Here is an 18,860-nt window from a genome sequence, read left to right as displayed (position 1 = left end):
GACTTACTTCATGTAGTATGTTAATCTCTAGATCCATCCATGATGCTGAAAATAGCATGATTTCATTCTTTTTTTACGGCTGAGAAATGTTCCACTGTGTGTATACACCACATCTTCTTTATCCATTCATCTGCTGACTTCACATAGAGGCTGAAGATTTTTTTAAATTCCCTCATTAGCTTTGGGGGAAGATGGGATGTCTTGAAGGGCCAGGTACTCCTTCATACTTTCATTACCAGTGGCCGCTGCTGAGGCCATTTTAAATTATAATTTTTATCCTTTTAATACTTTCACAGTTTAATTGTTTCTTGGTGTACAGTAGAATCACATCTTGATTAAGAATTTAGTTTTAACACCAGCATGTGAATTTTATTTGCCAGTTATACCTTAATAAAGCTAAAAAAAAAAAAAAAATCCACATGTGAAGCCAAGATTCCCTTTGTTCAGATTTACTCTTGGGAATCCAGCATTGCTGTCTTTCTTCCGTTACTGAGTTAGTAGGTTTCTTTGAATGCTAGATGAAGTGTTGGCTTTCAGTTAAGGATTTTGTGATTGAAAACTCTCTAGGACTGCTTTCATTCTCTGGGAAGAGTTGAGGCATGGGGGGCATGAGACGAGAGCCGAGCGTGGAGCTGGCCTGAGCTTCTGAAACGGGTGGGATCCTATGCACGAGTTAAACTTAGCTCTTTCTGCTCTTTAACCTGAGGAGTTGGAGTTGCGTAAGCTAAGCTTGCATGTGATGCAGTTCCACTCTACCGGCCTCTTTAAAGCACAGTGAATGAGATGAGGAGGCCCAGTGTTTAGAACTTTCGTTGGTGGAAAAGGAGAGCCAGTGTGGTTTGGTTAGCAACAATGTATTGAACTTATTTTAGAAAGTGGCCCCTTTCACCCTGGATCTTACCTTTTTGAATCGGCCAGGTGGTGGTAGGTTCAAGCAGCAGCACAGCGAATATTGCTGAGCGACAGAGAGCCAGTCAAGTCCTGTTACTTCACCAGTAGCTGCAAACCCAGCAGCGGTGCCAAGTCAGGCAGCGAGGGAGCTGCGCTGCTGCCGTGCCACGTCTGCCCCGGCGTCTGGTGTCATGTCCACACGGTCGTTTCCGAATGTCGTTTCATGCGTGCTTGTAGCCACATCCTGGCCATTTGGCAGTAGAACATATGCATTCGTGGAATTCCCTCTGGCCTAGCTGTAGAGTAGACTCAAAATGAATAACGGAAGAAATGTTGTGGTAAATGAAATGCAGATGTTAAGGGCTCTTAGATACTATTTAGCGCATCCCTTTAAGTTTACAAAGACACCCTCAAAGGTTAACCTGCCCATGATCATGAGTTAGCAGCCATTCTGGAATTGGAACTTGAGTTGTCTAAAGACTGTTTTTTAGCTTTTCCTACCGTACAGAATTTCTGGATCGAATTGTATCCCACAAGTCTATTTGGATTTACTCCACCTGGCCTACACAAGTGAAGCCTTTCTAAAGTGAATTGCAACAGATAGAACCTAATTTTTGCTTGCTGGTTTACTTTCTATTTGAACTGGAAGCCAAAGTTCAAGACCTGCTGAGTTCCTTGTTTGTCCTCCTTTATTTTGTGTTAAATGGCAAATCAAGTGACATGGCTGCCACAGGGGGTGTACCTGTCAGCTCTTTCTTTAAGGGAGAGCCTGCTATCAGAGTTCAGTTAGCAGAAATCTGGGATCCACCACGTCACTGGGATCCACCGCACTGTTGACTGACTGTACATGGCATGGATTCTGGAGCTGGGCCTTTCTGCTTGACACAGGATTCCTCATGAGCAGTCTCTGCCCTGGGGATCCCCATTGGCTGGCCAAGGTTTTCTGAGCTGCACTGTTGCTTCCTTCCTTGTCTTCCATCACAGGCGTCAAACCTACAGCATCATAGAAGACTCTCCCTGTCTTCTTCTGTGCCCACCACTTTATCCTTCCCCCTAATAAATTTCCTCTATTTCTGATTCTATCTCAGCATCTGCATCCCAGAGGAACTGAACTATGATAAGCTACATAGGTGGTTTTGGAGACATTTTCAGGCTATTCTCCATTAACTGGTAAAAAGTTTCTTTATATTGAGTAGTGTTGAAATGTGACTACCAACATTTGACTGGCCATCTTTACGTTGCCTTCGCTTAAAGTCAAACCAACATGAAATAAGGTTAGATAGTGATGGTATGTGCACCGCTGTCAAGAGGCAGGGGTCTGAGAACCAACTTTGTCCCTGACCTCAAAGAATTCCCTCTGACACCAGGGACTTCGGAGCCTCTTACTTCCTATAAAAGGAGCTGGATGGTCTCTGAATGTTTTTTTTTTTTTTTTGGCTCCAGATGTGAAGTAGATTGCAAGAGGAGAGCTTGACTCTGGCCAATTGGTTTCAGTCATGTGACCATTAAACCCAAATTTAAAGTGAACTGATACAAGTTAATACAAAGAAAAAGGAATTCAGAAGTTGTTCAGTAATTGTCTCCATGTTGTTGTCCAATTTATTTGTCAGATCAGTGACACCAAATACCTTGGCACAGATAGTACAGCTTAACTAGCAGCTCTGTGTTAGAGTGCTTCTGAGATTTTAATCTTTGTGGTAAAATAAGATTATTTGTAAGTGCCTGGAAATGGAAGTATTATTCCCCACAATATGGAATAAGAGTAGAGATGATTTAATATAATTGGGACTTAGGTTACAAATTCCAAATGCCTCCACTGTATCAGCTGTGGTCTAGAGAGAAACCACTCTGCCTTTACATGTAATGGTAACATTCAGTGGCTTATAACACCAATCTGTTCTGCAGCTGAATTCGATAATAAAAGCCCCTTCCTGCTCTCACTCTTTATAGTCATATAGTAGTTTTATTAAATATGACCCTTTAAAACCACTTTTCCTCTTTGAAATATAATTCTTATCTTTAAAGTTTCTGAGCTTACTAACAATTCTCTGACATAGAGTTCTTATATATTTTGTAGAACTTTGGTTTCTGGAACTTTGTTTTTATGCAGCTGCTGAATCTAATTACAGCTGGTCTTTTGGACCATGCACATTTGCGTCCACCACAGTCATATAGGTCATACAGTCAAAGCTAGTGTCTTTAGAGAAAATAAAAACTACACATCTGAGAACTCTGAAACGCTAACAGTTCATTTCCCTTTTGCCTCCGGATTTATTTACTGTTTCTTATGTGTTGGGTATCTTGATGTGTGTTCTCTTTTTAAATGGCTGTTTTGAGAGGAGCACAGAATATACGATACTGGGCTGATGAGGTGATATATTTCAGCACCTTTCATGTTGAGACTTCATGTTGAAATATCACATTGCTTTGCAACGTGAAACTGTTGTAAAATCATAACATGCCTGTTCTTAGGAATGCTGTATAAAATATTTAACAACAGGTCTGGCGTTGTCACTGCCCAGGAAGAGCAAATGTTAAACCGCCAGCCCCAGTGCTCGCCAGTTCTGCCTGAACTGAACATTGGTCACATAGATTCAAAATCTTGTGTTGTATGGACATCGCTTCTGTTGTTACAGGGAGCCATACAAAAGATAGGACCTGTGTTGTGCCTTTCCTACGTAATTCAGAAAGAATGCATTCAAACTTCCAGTTTCTTCTCTAACTGGGACATGATTAACTACTTTATATACCTTGCTTTTCTACATTATACCCTTCAGGCAGCCCTACAACCGAATTACACTGTGATCAGGTCTCTGACCCTGTTCTACCATACATGTAGGCATTTACTCGATAGAAATTTATTAGCAAGCAGGTACAAAATGCTTCATATAACTCATCTGTAGAACTCAACGGAGTCCCAGTTGTCTGTTATTTTAGGTGCTCTTTGCAGGGATGGGTCACCTGAGTCAGAGGTGACTACTTATCGTCCTTTTAAACCAGTGGTTTTCAACTGGTGCCAGTTTGGCTTTCCTGGGGACATTGAGCACTGTCTGGGAACCATTTCTGTCTTTCGCAGCTAAAGAGCCAGGGGCCGCTCCTGGCATTGTAGAGGCCAGATATACTGCTAAACATTTTGCGGTGCACAGGACAGCTCTCTGCAGCAAGGGGTGATCTGGCCCCAAATGGTAGTAGTATCCAAGGAGAGACTCTGCCCTAAACCAGTGGCTGGACACAGGATTGTTCAAAGATCAAACATGAGGCACTGTTGCTGAAGTTAGAACTACCGGCCCTGTTTTCATAACTCATGTTCTCATAACTTGTTCGCACAACAGATATAGAAATATCTTTATATACATTCTCTAACCCTTACATCTTTTTGATAGTTTTCATTTTACCAATAGATATTTATCATGCTAGTTAATGAACCATTTTCTCTAATAAAATCTCATTTCCAACAGTCACTGTGCTAACTAGCAAGGCATCACTGTTGATCAAGATATGGATAGGTGAAGCCCTGGTTGCAGCCCATATCTAATGTTGTAAGCTTCCAAATTGTGGAGTTTTTGATAAGAATACTACCTGCTGATCGCTTCTGGATTGTGCGTTGTTGACTAGTACGCCAGCAGCACCGAGTTCAGAGCTTCATCCAGGTGATGTGCACACATACCATCCCCCTGAGGGTGCTCTCGTACTTTGAAGTAATGTCACATGCTGCGACAGATTTGTTTCCCAGAAGCCGTGTCTACTCACCTCCTACAAACTCTTCCCCTCAGTGGACTTAATTTCATCTTGGCTACCATGTCCTGAGTGTTTCCCTTGTGGAAGATAGAGGAGTAAGTCTCTTTTCTTGTCTTAGAAAGTCTGAGGTTGACAGTAGGAACAGTGGGTAAGTGAACATGTACAATACAAGACAAAGTCAAAAATATGTGCCCTGAGAGACATGTGGAAAGTTTTATTAGGTGTAAAAGTGTGAGAGGCAGCAAGGGCAAGGGTATGACATGGCAAGAACCACATGAAGGAAGAACATTCAGAAGGTGTTTTAAAACTTGATAGGGGTCTGGACTGGGTCAGTGCCTGGTCGCCTGATGATGTAGCTGAGCTCGAACGGATGTCCTGGTCTCCTGACCCCTCACCAAGTGGATTTCCAAGTATGTCATAGTGCTGGTAAGTTCTGACTTACACTGGAAAGCTGAGGAAGTAAATCTGTGATTTAAAAATGTTTTTTTCCCCTCTCTAAAATTATAGAAGAAAGCTTGTAAAATTGTTTGTGATTTCATCTAGCACTTAATGCCACTGCTTCTGTCAAGTAGCATGATCTGCACGAATGTTATGAGAGAACTACTGGAAAAATTTAAAGCAAAGTGCTACTAGGGTGCTTTCTGTTCTAAATGTATGTAGCTAACAACCTCCTCACTTCATTGTCAGTTTACTTTTTAATTTGAAAGACCACTTATCTTTGCCTTTGTTCTTTTCAAGAGAATAGGCAGATATGCTCCCAAAAGACAGGGGAACACATTCAGTAGGCTGTTTATAGTAAGTTGACAATATGACATGTAGACCAGGGTCCTTTGGGGAAGAGAAAACAAACAGAAACAAGTGAATTTCATCAAATCCAGGGAGACTGAGTATGACTTCCGAACTTGGGGTCGAGACGTCCGTGGGAAGAATGGTCTTTGTCTTTCGTCCCTTGGTCTGTACTCAACTTCCGTCAGCTCTTACTGTGTTAGTAACATTTCAGGCTGGGGTTTGCTCATAGCTTATGTGTCATGCCTCAGTAGTCGCTGAAAGGTATCCTCAAGTTGATAATAGCTTGGACGTTGTTCAGGGTCACTTGCATGGCTTACCCTTTTGAAGGTCACCTTCTGCTGTGGTTTGGAAACCAGGGCTTTAAGTATAACTCTTTGTTTATTAATGCCACTTGATAAAAGCTCAGTGAACCCTATGTAATTTTTCATTTGTAACAAAAGTCTAGTATTCAGCTAATTGAATACATGGCCACTTTAATTATTTTGTTACGGCTAATTGATATTCACAGTGATCATGTTCCACAGTTTCTAAATGTAATATTACTTTATAAGGTTATGGTTCAGCCGCTTCAGATGTTTCCATTTTTTTGTCTCAGCGTCAGCATGTAGTTTTATTTTCCTGTGTATCATGCTTGATGTAGGTCTAACGCGAAAGAAAGCTCCTTTCCCTGTCCTTACTTGCCTATGTGAGCTGATAGATGTATAGATTGACTTTTGCCTACCACAGATTATCCTTATGATTGGGAAAGATTTAATCTTTCCCAGTTCATTATATGTGTGTTTCAGATTTGTTCAGTTCAGTCGCTTAGTCGTGTCCGACTCTTTGCAACCTCATGGACTGCAGCACACCAGACTTCCCTGGCCATCAGCAACTCCCGGAGCTTACTCAAACTCATGTCCATCGAGTTGGTGATGCCATCTAACCATCTCAACTGTTGTCATCCCCTTCTCCTCCCACCTTCAATCTTTCCCAGCATCAGGGTCTTTTCCAGTGAGTCAGTTTTTCGCATCAGGTGGCCAAAGTATTGGAGTTGCAGCTTCAGCATCAGTCCTTCCAATGAATACTCAGGACTGATCTCCTTTAGGATGGACTGGTTGGATCTCCTAGTAGTCCAGAGGACTCTCAAGAGTCTTCTTCCAGCACCACAGTTCAAAAGCATCAGATTTCTTACAAGATTTAAAACGATAAGAAATGTAGTTATAGGGATTTCCTGTTTAGATTTATTTAGAATTGTTACCTTTTCTCAGTTTTAGTAATTTCTATCTTCATAACATCATCCCATGGAAAACTGAGCTGATACCTGCTTTGTTTTCTACCTTGAGGTACTGAAATTGAACCCTGGCCTTAAAAGAACTTTGTCATTTAAAATATATACGCTTTCCCATAGCACCAGCTCTCCCCTTACGTGCCTTGTACTTGCTGTGTGAAGTAACAGTACTTCCTCTGAGCTCAGTGATTGTGATGTCGCTGCGTTTCCAGTGCTGCGTGCTTTGTTCCTCATCTCAGTCTTCCCAGAGCAGCCGGGCCTAAGAGGGCCGAGCTGCCATGCCAAGAGTCTGTCAGCATGAAGGTTTCTCTAGGAACATACGTGGGAAGGTACATGGGAAAGTACCTTTATGTCACAGGCAGAATCCCAGTTTTTACTTCTCTTAACTTCCTGTATTGTTTGTTGTTAACAGCTTCAGGTCTCTTCTGAAACGAGGAGAGACTTTAAGGAAATACGTACGTGTTGTATACTTCATTTTGAATCTGGCTACCGGCACTGAGTGCAAACATCAAAATGTTTATGCGTGGGGTTTCTTAAAATTCGATTTCCTTGTTTTCTTTCTCTTGTATATGGCCCACTCCAGTTTTCCATAAGGATCCGTTTAGGCGCTTTCTGTCATGTTTTCAAGCCCAATCACATTATCCAAAATCTAACAGAATCTGAAGACTAATCAGTACACATTACTTCTTGAGAAGGAATAGCGAACCAGAGACGGTGGGGGGAAACTTTATATCTGTTTTTTCCCCTAAGAAACGATTCTCTTGTAACAGAGAATAACGTTGTGGTCCTCTTCGTTGTCATTTGTTCGTTTACAGTGATTCCATACCAGTCAGACCGTTCTATGTGGAAGTCTCATTCCCTGCAGTTCGTTTACCGCTTTTTCTTAAGTCGCGTGTGACTCTTCATCCTCGGCAGCTATTAGTTTAGCCAGTGTATCCCAGGCTTATTTAAGTTTCCAGGTTCATACTGTGTGACTTTCTCTCCCAGCCTCACATTAACTGTTTCAAAGCAATGTGCCATTGAAGTGGTGTGGCTGTGTTTCTGGCTCTGTTCTTCTCCCCAGCGGATCTCAGGCTATTGATTCTGTTGACAGTCTAAGGGAAAGACCTGTGATGTCAGCCTGTGGCTGGGTGTTTTCAGGCCTTTGGAGGTGGTTTGTCTTTAGTGTGCATATCTCACCTTTTGATGTGTTTCTTTAACAAAATTCCAAGGATTACATCTTACAATGTGGGAGTTTCTGCATATCTTTTGTTTAGGTGGTAGTCAACCTTTCAAAATTAAATTTGGTGGTTAGTGTAGTCTCTTTTAGGTGAAGGTATATACTTGTGATATTGAATTCTTAATGTTTTCTAAATAGCCATAATAGACCATCTATTACTTTTTTTTTCCTTAAAAAAGAAATCTCAGTGTGCAGCACTATGTGAACAAAAGCAACATTATTTAATGTAAATGGTTTAAGAACCATGATTGGTAATGTCATGTATTGAATGGGGAGATAATCAAGTCCTTATACATTAAGCATTTACTAGGTAAAATAATTCTCCATGCTATAAATAACTGTTCAAGTTGTTACATTTTTTTGTTTGTTAGTATAGCCACTTAATTACTCACTCTTTTGTCTTTTGTACCATGTTATAGTTCCATCTGATAATCACAGATAAATGTATGTGATAATAATGTTTAAAGTTTTTTTGATCAAAGAAATATAACTTTGTTACAGAGATTTTGGAAAATAGAGAATAGTCTAAGTAAGAAACCTGTCCTGCTGTGCATATCATATCCAGTGTTAACATCTTAGCATATATTACACTTTTCTGTGTCTACATAACCAGGTACTCAGTTTTTCCTGTCCTTCCCTTCTGCCCCCCACCCCCGTTTCTTAACCAAAATTAGGAATTTAGTGCACATGATTTTGTGACCATCCCTCTCCCCTTAATATTTTGAGTTAAAGAAATCAATTATTCTATTAAAGCAGTATTTTTTAATGGCTCTCAATGTTTGATCATTATGGCCAGACTCAAGTCTTTATAATAAAGAGCCTGTTGTTGGACCATATCTTATTTACACAAACCTCTGTTGTTCCCAGTTTTTTGTTGCTTTAAATAATGTTAGCAGCGTTTTCTTAGATATAAATTTTTGTGTGCTTTTCTTAATATTTCTTAGAAATAAATGCCTAGAAGTGAAATTAGCTAACTGATAAACAAATTAACATTAGTAAAGATATATATATAATTATTTTCATAAATTTTAATATGCTTTATTTGGATCAACTTAAAATTTTTATGTTGTTAAATTCACTCTTTTGTGATACACTGTTTGAGTTTTGACAAATGCATGCACTTCTCTAACTACCATAATCAAGAAGGAGAATTGTGTCCTCACCTCAGAAAATTCTCTCCTTTGTCTTTTGACTGCAAAGTGTGTTTATTTTTAATATGGAAAACGTAAGAAAAAAAGAATTAGAAACCCTCCATAAGCCTACCACCCTGCTATAACCTCTAATGACATTTTATTGAATATCCTTCTGGTCTTTTATTTCGTCTTCCCTACAAAAAGATCATACTCCCCTTTCTGTTTATAGCCTTTTTCTTATTTTACTTAGTATATTTTGAGTATATTCTAATTTAACTGTTAGATCGGTTTTTGTTTCTGTTTCTTTGCAATTCTAATTAATCTTATCATGAATATCTTTGCATATTGCTGTAATTACTTAAGTCCTAAAAGTAGAGTGTTTAGAGCGCAGTGCATATGTACGGCTTTCAAACTTATTTTACATTTTGTCAAACTGACTTTTAAAATGCTTATGCCAGTTTATATCCTGACGAACAGTGTCTTGAAGAGCATGTTTTTCATGCATCTTGGGCAGTATTATTTTTACTTTATATTTTTAAATCTGATAGATGAATTATGGAATTTTGTTATTTTAATTTTCATTTTTGACTTCTTGTGGGTTTTTTAAAAACGTGTTATGTACATTTTTGTGCAAATTGCTAGTCTGTGTTACTTGGATGTTTTCCTCTTGACTCTTTCTGGGGATGGAGAGCTTATTTTTTAAGTGCTCTTTATGTGAGCAATACTAATTTCACTGTTAGGAGATAGTATTTCTTTTCATTTGCTTGTTCATTTTGTTTAATGTTTTTTTATCTTATGGAGGTTCTCATAAATCCATCCTTCTGCATTTCCTTTTTATTTGTGGGGGTTTGTGTTGAATTTAGACAGATCTTTCCTCTAGATCATATAGTCTTGCATATTTTCTTCACACATAATTTTATCAAAAATTCTTTCTCCATTGCTACTACTCCATTATTACTCTATTACTTACTCCATTCAGTTCAGTTCAGTTCAGTTCAGTCCCTCAATTGTGTCCGACTATTTGCGACCCCATGAATCGCAGCACACCAGGCCTCCCTGTCCATCACCATCTCCCGGAGTTCACTCAGACTCATGTCCATCGAGTCCATGATGCCATCCAGCCATCTCATCCTCGGTCGTCCCCTTCTCCTCCTGTCCCCAATCTCTCCCAGCATCAGAGTCTTTTCCAATGAGTCAACTCTTTGCATGAGGTGGCCAAAGTCCTGGAGTTTCAGCTTCAGCATCATTCCTTCCAAAGAAATCCCAGGGCTGATCTCCTTCAGAATGGACTGGATGGATCTCCTTGCAGTCCAAGCGACTCTCAAGAGTCTTCTCCAACACCACAGTTCAAAAGCATCAATTCTTTGGCGCTCAGCCTTCTTCACAGTCCAATTCTCACATCCATACATGACCACTGGACAAACCATAGCCTTGACTAGACGGACCTTAGTTGGCAAAGTAATGTCCCTGCTTTTCAGCATGCTATCTAGGTTGGTCATAACTTTCCTTCCAAGGAGTAAGCGTCTTTTAATTTCATGGCTGCAATCACCATCTGCAGTGATTTTGGAGCCCCCAAAAAGTAAACTCTGATGCTGTGTCCACTCCACTCTTACTACCCCTCTTACACTCCTGTTAGACTCGTGCGGCTCTCACTGTTGTGTCACTGTTGTGTCAAGGAGCCGCAGATTATGTGCTTGCATGCGTGTGTAGCTTTTATTTAATTCATTATTTGGTTTTTAAATTACTCTAATACTTTCAAGCAGCATGGACTTTCCATTGAAATCCTCTATTCAAACAGTATTTAATAGTACAGTAATATTCAAGTATGTGCCAAGTTAAGCGAGTCCTCTCATTTTTTTCCCCATTGTCGCCTTTGGCTTGCATTTTAGGTAAATACTATCCATCTGATTTCTTGGTTGACATTAGGGGAAAAAATGTTTCTCCTAGTAAATAACTATTTCTCTGTTTTTTACATGCCACAGGATATTGAAGTCAAAGTAAGTAGCAAAACAGTTACCTACAACAAATGTGCAAATGAGCTCACCTAAGTTAGGCGTGTAGCGACAGTCTCCCTTACGGAGGTTGAGCCAGGGGAACCTTGATCACATTGCATGGCAAAAGAGTGGGAATGCCAAAATATGTATTTTGCTTATTTCTTAAAATTTCTAGTCGGGCTTATGTTCAACATTCATTGACCAAAAGTAGGTTAAAAACTTTTCTAACATGGGTGATGTAGGCAGGTTTGTTCTCAGAAATAAAGGTCATTTAAGTATAATAAAAATAGAAGCAGCAGTTTAAGAAATGCATTTTTCATTGTCCCTCCCCCAGTTTTATTGAGATATGATTGGCATACAGCACTGTGTAAGTGTGAGGTGTACAGTGTAACAATGATTTGACCTACATACCTCCTGCAGTGATGACCACAATAAGTTTAGTAAATACTCATGCAAGAGTACTGGAGAGGGGTGCCATTGCCTTCTCCGCATCTCATCCTATAGACACAACATTAAAGAAGTAGAAAAATATGTTTTCCCTTGTGATGGGAACTCATAGGGTTTACTCTCTTATGATCTTTATAAGGTAGAACAGTATTAATGATCTTACCATGTTGGACATTACATTCGTAATGTTAATTTATCTTATAACTGGACATTTTTATCTTTTTTGACCACCCTCATCTGTTTACCCCTCTCTCTTCCCCTCACCTCTGGTAGCTACAAATAAGATCTCTTTTTCTCTGAGTGTTTTCATTTGTTTTGTTTTTGAAGTGTAATTGACCTGCAGCACTATGTTAGTTCTTGGTGTACACCATTGTGATTTGATATTTCTGTATATTGGAAAATGGTGGTCATAATAAGTCTGGTTGCCATCTGTCACCCTGCAGAGATATGGTACATAATTATAGACTTACAGACTACATCTCCCAACTGTAGTACATTTCTCATTTGTGAATCATTCATTTTGTAACTGAAAGTTTGTATCTCTTAATCACCCTCACTTATCTCTTCCCCCAGGTACCTCCTCTCTGATAGCCACCTGTTTCTTCCTGTATCTATGACTCTGTTTTTCTTTGGCTATATTTGTTCATTTGTTTTGATTTTTTTAGATTTCACATATAGTGAAATCATACAGTCTTTGCCTTTCTCTATCTACCTTATTTTACTTACCATAATACCCTCTCAGTCCATCCACTTTGTCCCAAATGGCAAGATTTCAAAGAAATGCATTTTTAATTTAGTTTCAAAAACATTCATAAGAAAGCATTATTTTTTTCAAGGATAAAGATTTTATTGCTTGATTTTTAATTTCATAAAAAAGATAAATTAGTTAAATTAACAGTTATAAAATTACTTTTATTATTTTACTTTTAATTACTTAAAATTATTCAAATAAAGAATTAGAATAGTTTTTGCCCTTTTTGCCAAAGACAACTATGCCATTAAAAAGGAAGTAGACTAATACATTTATTTATATGCTGGTTTCACTGGGTGTTTTAAGGGTTCTCGTATGTAAGGTTTATGTACAAAATGTTATATAGGCATTTTTTATTGCTCAAGAAAGGTTAATAACTATGTGTCTTTTGCCTGGGATAAAAATCAAAGTTTTATTAAGCAAAATATTAATCCTTGAAATTACTCTTCGAAAGAGAAGTTAAAGAAAACTGTCTGTGCTGTATTCTGACATTATCAGAAACATTTGGACAAAGTAGGACACAGCTGTTACAGTTTAAAAAATTACAATGCAGGCCCATTCTTTACATTTAAATACAGCAATCATCATCTTATAAATGTTTTTTCTATGGCAGAGACCTACTAGCCTGCAAAAAATCTTCATCTTTGTATACATATTTCTAATGCAATTTATACTTTTGCTTTGCTGTTACTGCTTTTTCTTAATATAGTATATTTTTCATTTCTTTTTTTAGGCTAAGCAGCTGGAAGAGAAAGATCGGGTGATAAAGAAGCAGGATGCATTCTACAAAGAGCAGCTGGCTAGACTGGAGGAGAGGGTATGGCTGTTACTTGTCAGTGATTCTCTTCTCTTAACCACATCTGCAGTGTTCCCATGGGTGTATTTAAAAATCAATACATTAGAACTGTAACCACTTTTCCTAGTTAAAAAGTGGCCAGGAAGTAAAGAAGCCAACCAGGCTAATCATTATCGAAGATAATGTCATCTCTACTTTGGTAGTTTTGCGTATTGTTGTGTTACTGGATCGTTGATAACATTTTACTACTCAGGAACTCCCCCCAAATATTTTCCACTATACGTTTAGAAGCTGCATTGTCTCCAGGTCAAGCAGAAGAGTGCTATTCTGGGCTCTCCCAGACATTGACTAAACTTGAGCACGTTCTTAGAAGCGGAAATGTTTTGAAGGATAAACTGTCTTTGTGAAAGCTCACTTTCACTGTACTTGTGGCCAAGAAATGAATGTCTTTTTCAAAACTGGTGGACAGGAGCTGAATAATAGGACTCAGGAAAAGAGTTAGGATGGAGAGAGGAGGAAGTACCTCTGGTCTCCATTTCTATAGAATTTGACAAAGACTCGAGGAAATTGAGACTGAAACAGGAGGAGGCAGTGGGCTTAAGATTGGAAATTTGGGGACCCAATCAGTGCCCCTGTTCAATGAAATATTTTATTGTCTAGGATAATTTCATACCTAGACCATGAGGTTGCAAAGCTAGTTTTCTCTTTGCTTTGACTGAGACCTCCAAATTTGATTTGGAATAGCATGTTTAGTAAAAAAAGTAGAAACTAAGAAATAGACTATCAAACTCCATTCAGTACAAATATTTGTATGTTTTCTTCACCTCTCTCTATGTCATTGAACTTAGTACTTCTTGAATGTAGGGACCGTTTTCTCATTGTTTTAGCAGATGTATGTATATGTCAGTCTTGTATATGTCAGGCCCTGATACTGCCAGAGAGAAGCTAATGAAGAAAGTAAGTTAAACTGCTGCCCTTGTGGAGCTTAAATTCATTAAAACCCTGTCAGCATGTTGAATGGCAGATTATAATAACATGCAAACAGTGAAGTGGAAAGAGGAGTCCCAGGGCCTAGGAATGTAGGTGTGGCGCTGGGTGAAGGACCTTTCTAAGAGGTATCTGGGTGTGGGAAGCAGGCCAGGACCAAGCCCTGAAGCAGGGTTGTGCTTGACATGTTTGGAAAGGCTGGATGGCTTGTGGGTTGCTGTCTTCAGTAAGAACTGAAGCAAGAGGGACTTATTAGGTTGATGCAAAAGTAACTACAGTTTTGGACTGTGAAATTTTAAATCATAACAAGGCTCAAATATATCTTTATTAGTCAAAATAGGAACCATTGCAATAAACACATTTTTGCCAACGAGAAATGACCCTTGAGCTACGGTTTGCAGAGGACTGATTTAGTGCGTGGGTTCTGACATCTGGGGTTTTAGATTCAAGGCCCTGAACTGGCATTTACCTGCTGCCTATCTTGGAGTGATGTTGGTGGTTTAGTCACTAAGTTGTGTCCAACTCTTTGTGACCCCATGGACTATAGCCTGTCAGGCTCCTCTGTCCATGGGATTCTCCAGGCAAGAATACTGGAGTGGGTTGCCATTTCCTTCTCCAAGGGATCTTTCCAACCCAGGAATCGAACCCAGGTCTCCTTCATTGCAGGCAGATTCTTTACCAGCTGAGCTATGAGGGAAGCCCTATCTTGGAGTATCATATGTAAACTTTAGGTTTCCTCAGCTATAAACTGAGGATTTTGTAGTACCTACCTCTCTAATTTGTAAAATGAGATAATTCTCATAAATTACCTGTAAGACTGTCCAGGACAGAGTGACCGTTCAGTCAGTGTAGCTCTTCTTTTACTTCTATCCCAAACACTGTTTCTGATGTAATGAGTAAATATTATCTGAATCAAATGAGTGAGTGAAAGTTTTTCAGGTGGTTAACCAGGAACCTGCTTTTCCCCCACCCAATGATAATTTTCTTTGCCTTCAAGTATTACTGTGCTAAGTATGTTTTGAAGTTCTCATTGATCACTGTTACATACAAGAAAAGGCACTGATAAATATTTGCCCATTTCTCATAAATCACCCGTTTCCTAGAGATATTCAGTGATTGGTTTGAGGCACTGAGAGGATGGATTTACTCTTGGCCAATTAAAGATGGTGCTAGTGGTAAAGAACCCTGCTGTCAGTACAGGAGACATAAGAGAAATGGGTTTGATCACTGGGTTGGAAAGATCCCCTGGAGAAGGACAAGGCAATCCACTCCGGTATTCTTGTGTGGAGAATCCCATGGATCACAGGAGACTGGTAGTCTCCAGTCCATTTGGTTGCAAAGAGTCAGACCACAACTTAGCAACTAAGTTTCCACCACATACAGTACCTCTCACATTCTTTAAAAGTTTGCTTCACATCTGTGTCGGCTTTGATAAAGCTGGCAACATTTGCAATGAAACAAGTATTTGAAAAACTTAAAAATGGCTTTGACTTTCTTTGTCAGTGAAGAGTTGATACCTTTGCCTATTAGTTCTAAGAAGGGTGAAATTGATGTATAGTTAAATTACACTTATTACAGAAATTATCTCAGATGTCTGGGGAACCAGCTGATATGAATACCAGGGAGGAGAAAGCTCCATTCACACAAGGGAATGTCTAATTGATAAGGAGTGTATTAAAGTAGAATCTAGAGACATCCCAAGCTGTATTACAGAACTGCTTGTGTTTCAAATGTTCAGTAGGCTTGGGTTCATATTTTCAAATGACCATAGATTTCTCACTTTAAAGTAAAAGAAACACAATGAGATATTAAAATAACTGTTAGGGATATCATGCTGTAGTTGCATCATGAAATTTGCATCAAGTCAATGAAAATGAATAGCTGAGTAATAAGATTATGAGTCATCAAAAAGTGATAATGTACAGATGGTTAACAAAAACATGAAAAGATGTTCAACATTGCTCATTATTAAAGAAATGCAAATCAAAACTATAATGAGGTATCACCTCACACCAATCAGAATGGCCCTCATCAAAAAGTGTACAAACAGTGAATGCTGGAGAGGGTGTGGAGAAAAGGGAATGCTCTTGCACTGTTGGTGGGAATGTAAATTGATACAGCCACTATGGAAGGTGGTATGGAGATTCCTTAAAAAAATTAGGATTAAAACCACCATATAACCCAGCAATCCTGCTCATAGGCATATACTCTGAGGAAACCAAATTGAAAGAGACACCTGTATCCTGTTCATTGCAGCACTATTGACAGTAGCTAGAACATGGGAGCAACCTGTCCATAGACAGAGTGAATGGATAAAGAAGTTATGGTACATACACACAATGGAATATCACTCAGCCATAAAAAGGAACACGTTTGAGTCAGTTCTGATGAGGTGGATGAACCTAGAACCTTTTATACAGAGTGAAGTGAGTCAGAAAGAGAAAGATAAATACCATATTCTAACACATATATGCAGAATCTAGAAAAATGGTACTGAAGAACTTATTTACAGGGCAGCAGTGGAGAAGCAGACACAGAGAATAGACTTATGGACATGGGGAGAGGGGAGGAGAGGATGAAATTTATGGAGAGAATACCATGGAAACTTACATTACCATATGTAAAATTTGCTGTATGTCTCAGGAAACGCAAACAGGGACTCTCTATCAACCTAGAGGGGTAGGATGGGGAGGGAGATGGGGGCGGAGAAGTTCAAAAGGGAGGGGATACATGTATACCTATGGCTGATTCATGTTGAGATTTGACAGAAAACAGCAAAATGCTGTAAAGCAATTGTCCGTCAATAAAAAATAAATAAAATTTTAAAAAGTGATAATGTATACAGTGACTGTGGCTGCTTATGTAGCTGACAGGCAGATGGTATGGTGGTCTTAGAAGTTATCCTGGGAATGACTGTACAAGATACCATGTCCCCTCTTCATTAATAAGACCACCTAGTATTCAGTTGATGGTTTCACCAGTTCACCTAGTTAAAACAGAGAAAGATAAGTACTTGTATCCACTTTTAAACTTACGTTTTTAAACAGGAACCTGGATTTCATAGTCGGTTAAGTGATTCTGCAACTTATGTAATACCACAACCATTTTTCCTTACATTAGCCACTGCTGGATTCCGCATTTTGCATCTTTTAACACAAAGTGTGCAGAATTTCTAACTGAAATGGTTAGACATTGTACTTTTTTTACTGTCATCACAAGAAAATCCTCCTTCTAATCTTCTGCATTAAGTTTAGAAAGTGCTTCATCTTTGCACACCTAAATGTCTCTGAAATACTCCAAGGTGAAATCCAACTGGGAAAAATTCAGCTTAGCTACTTTTAGGAATGGCAGTAATAAACAAAAATAAGATATTACAGAAATGGACAGAAGACCCCAGGAGGTTGAATACCACGAAAGTAATTTTATGACTTTCGGTATCTTGACACAGTGGAAAATATTCTTCCTATAAAAAATGTTTATTTCTTCGGCTGTACCGAGCCTTAGCTGTGGCCCCTGGTTCTTCGATCTTCATTGCAGCATGTGGACCCACTGCCCTGACCAGGCACTGAACCCTGGGCCCCCTGCGTTGGGAGTGCAGAGCCCTGGCCCCCGGGATACCAGGGAAATCCCCAAAATACATATTCTTTAAGGGGCAACAGCTTATATTTTGGAGAAGGCAATGGCACCCCACTCCAGTACTCTTGCCTGGAAAATCCTATGGATGGAGGAACCTGGTAGGCTGCAGTCCATGGGGTCACTAGGAGTTGGACACAACTGAGCAACTTCGCTTTCACTTTTCACTTTCATGCATTGGAGAAGGAAATGGCAACCCACTCCAGTGTTCTTGCCTGGAGAGTCCCAGGGATTGGGGGAGCCTGGTGGGCTGCCATCTGTGGGGTCGCATAGAGTCAGACACGACTAAAGCAACTTAGCAGCAGCAGCTTATATTTGTTAAGCTCTTTCTTACCTCATGTAGGTATGCCCTAACTGAAAAAAAGCTTGAGTATCAATTCCCATTGGTGGATGTAAGAAGCTTGAGAGAATTAATTCCTGATCAGTGATTGATGAAAGGAATCACAGGGCAGCTTTCGAGGAAAATGTTCTTAAATGTTTTTAAGACGCCTTTGCCAGTCCCTATGGGACTTCTCTGGTGGCTCACAACGGTAAAGAACCCACCTGCAAAGCAGGAGACCTGGGTTCCATCCCTGGGTTGGGAAGATCCCCTGGAGAAGGGAATGGCAACTCACTCCAGTCTTCTTGCCTGGAGAACCACATGGACACCAGAGGCTGGTGGGCTACGGTCCATGGGGTTGCAAAGAGTCAGACACGACTGAGCCACTTCCACTTGTCAGTCCCTCAGGTAATTCTCCATAATGCTTTATATGTCTCTCTTAATGTGCCATGTTTATGCTGATTGTGATTAGTTACCTGTGTTTATCTGCTTAGCACCTTAAGGATAAAATCATTTTCTTATTTCTGTCTTTTCCACAACTCACATTCAGTGAGTAAATCCTGCAGTTCCTAAGTTTATGCCATAAGGTTAGATCCAAGCCATTCATGTACAGTTTGTATTTGCAAAATGTTTAGTTTCTTTTTCATTAGTTAAATTAATAATCTAAATCTATCCTGTGAAAATATCAAGTTTAACTTTGAATATCTGGATATGTATGGCATCTTCATCATCTTCATAGCTAACAATAACATCTTTTGAGATGTTTTTATGTTGTGCTGGGCACTTTGCATGGATTATATCATTTTATTCTCATAAACAACCCTAGGAGGCTGTCAACCCTGTTGTTTTTAGATGAAGATCCTACAGGTTCAAGTAATTTGCCCGAGAATATACAG

At 39.3% G+C, this 18,860-nt stretch overlaps 1 protein-coding gene across 1 annotated transcript in view; it reads left to right on the top strand.

The window, feature by feature from the left end:
* Positions 1-18,860, top strand: part of CHCHD3 (coiled-coil-helix-coiled-coil-helix domain containing 3) — a 285,117-nt gene that overhangs the window by 170,067 nt on the left and 96,190 nt on the right. The window contains exon 5 of the mRNA XM_040259657.1: positions 12,963-13,046. Coding sequence (XP_040115591.1) covers positions 12,963-13,046 — 84 coding nt within the window. The remainder of the gene's footprint in view (positions 1-12,962; positions 13,047-18,860) is intronic.

Source organism: Oryx dammah, unplaced genomic scaffold, assembly GCF_014754425.2.
Source record: "Oryx dammah isolate SB20612 unplaced genomic scaffold, SCBI_Odam_1.1 HiC_scaffold_18, whole genome shotgun sequence".
Taxonomy (NCBI): domain Eukaryota; kingdom Metazoa; phylum Chordata; class Mammalia; order Artiodactyla; family Bovidae; genus Oryx; species Oryx dammah.
The sequence above is the reverse complement of the archived record's forward strand: the minus strand, read 5'-3'. Positions and strand labels throughout refer to the sequence as shown.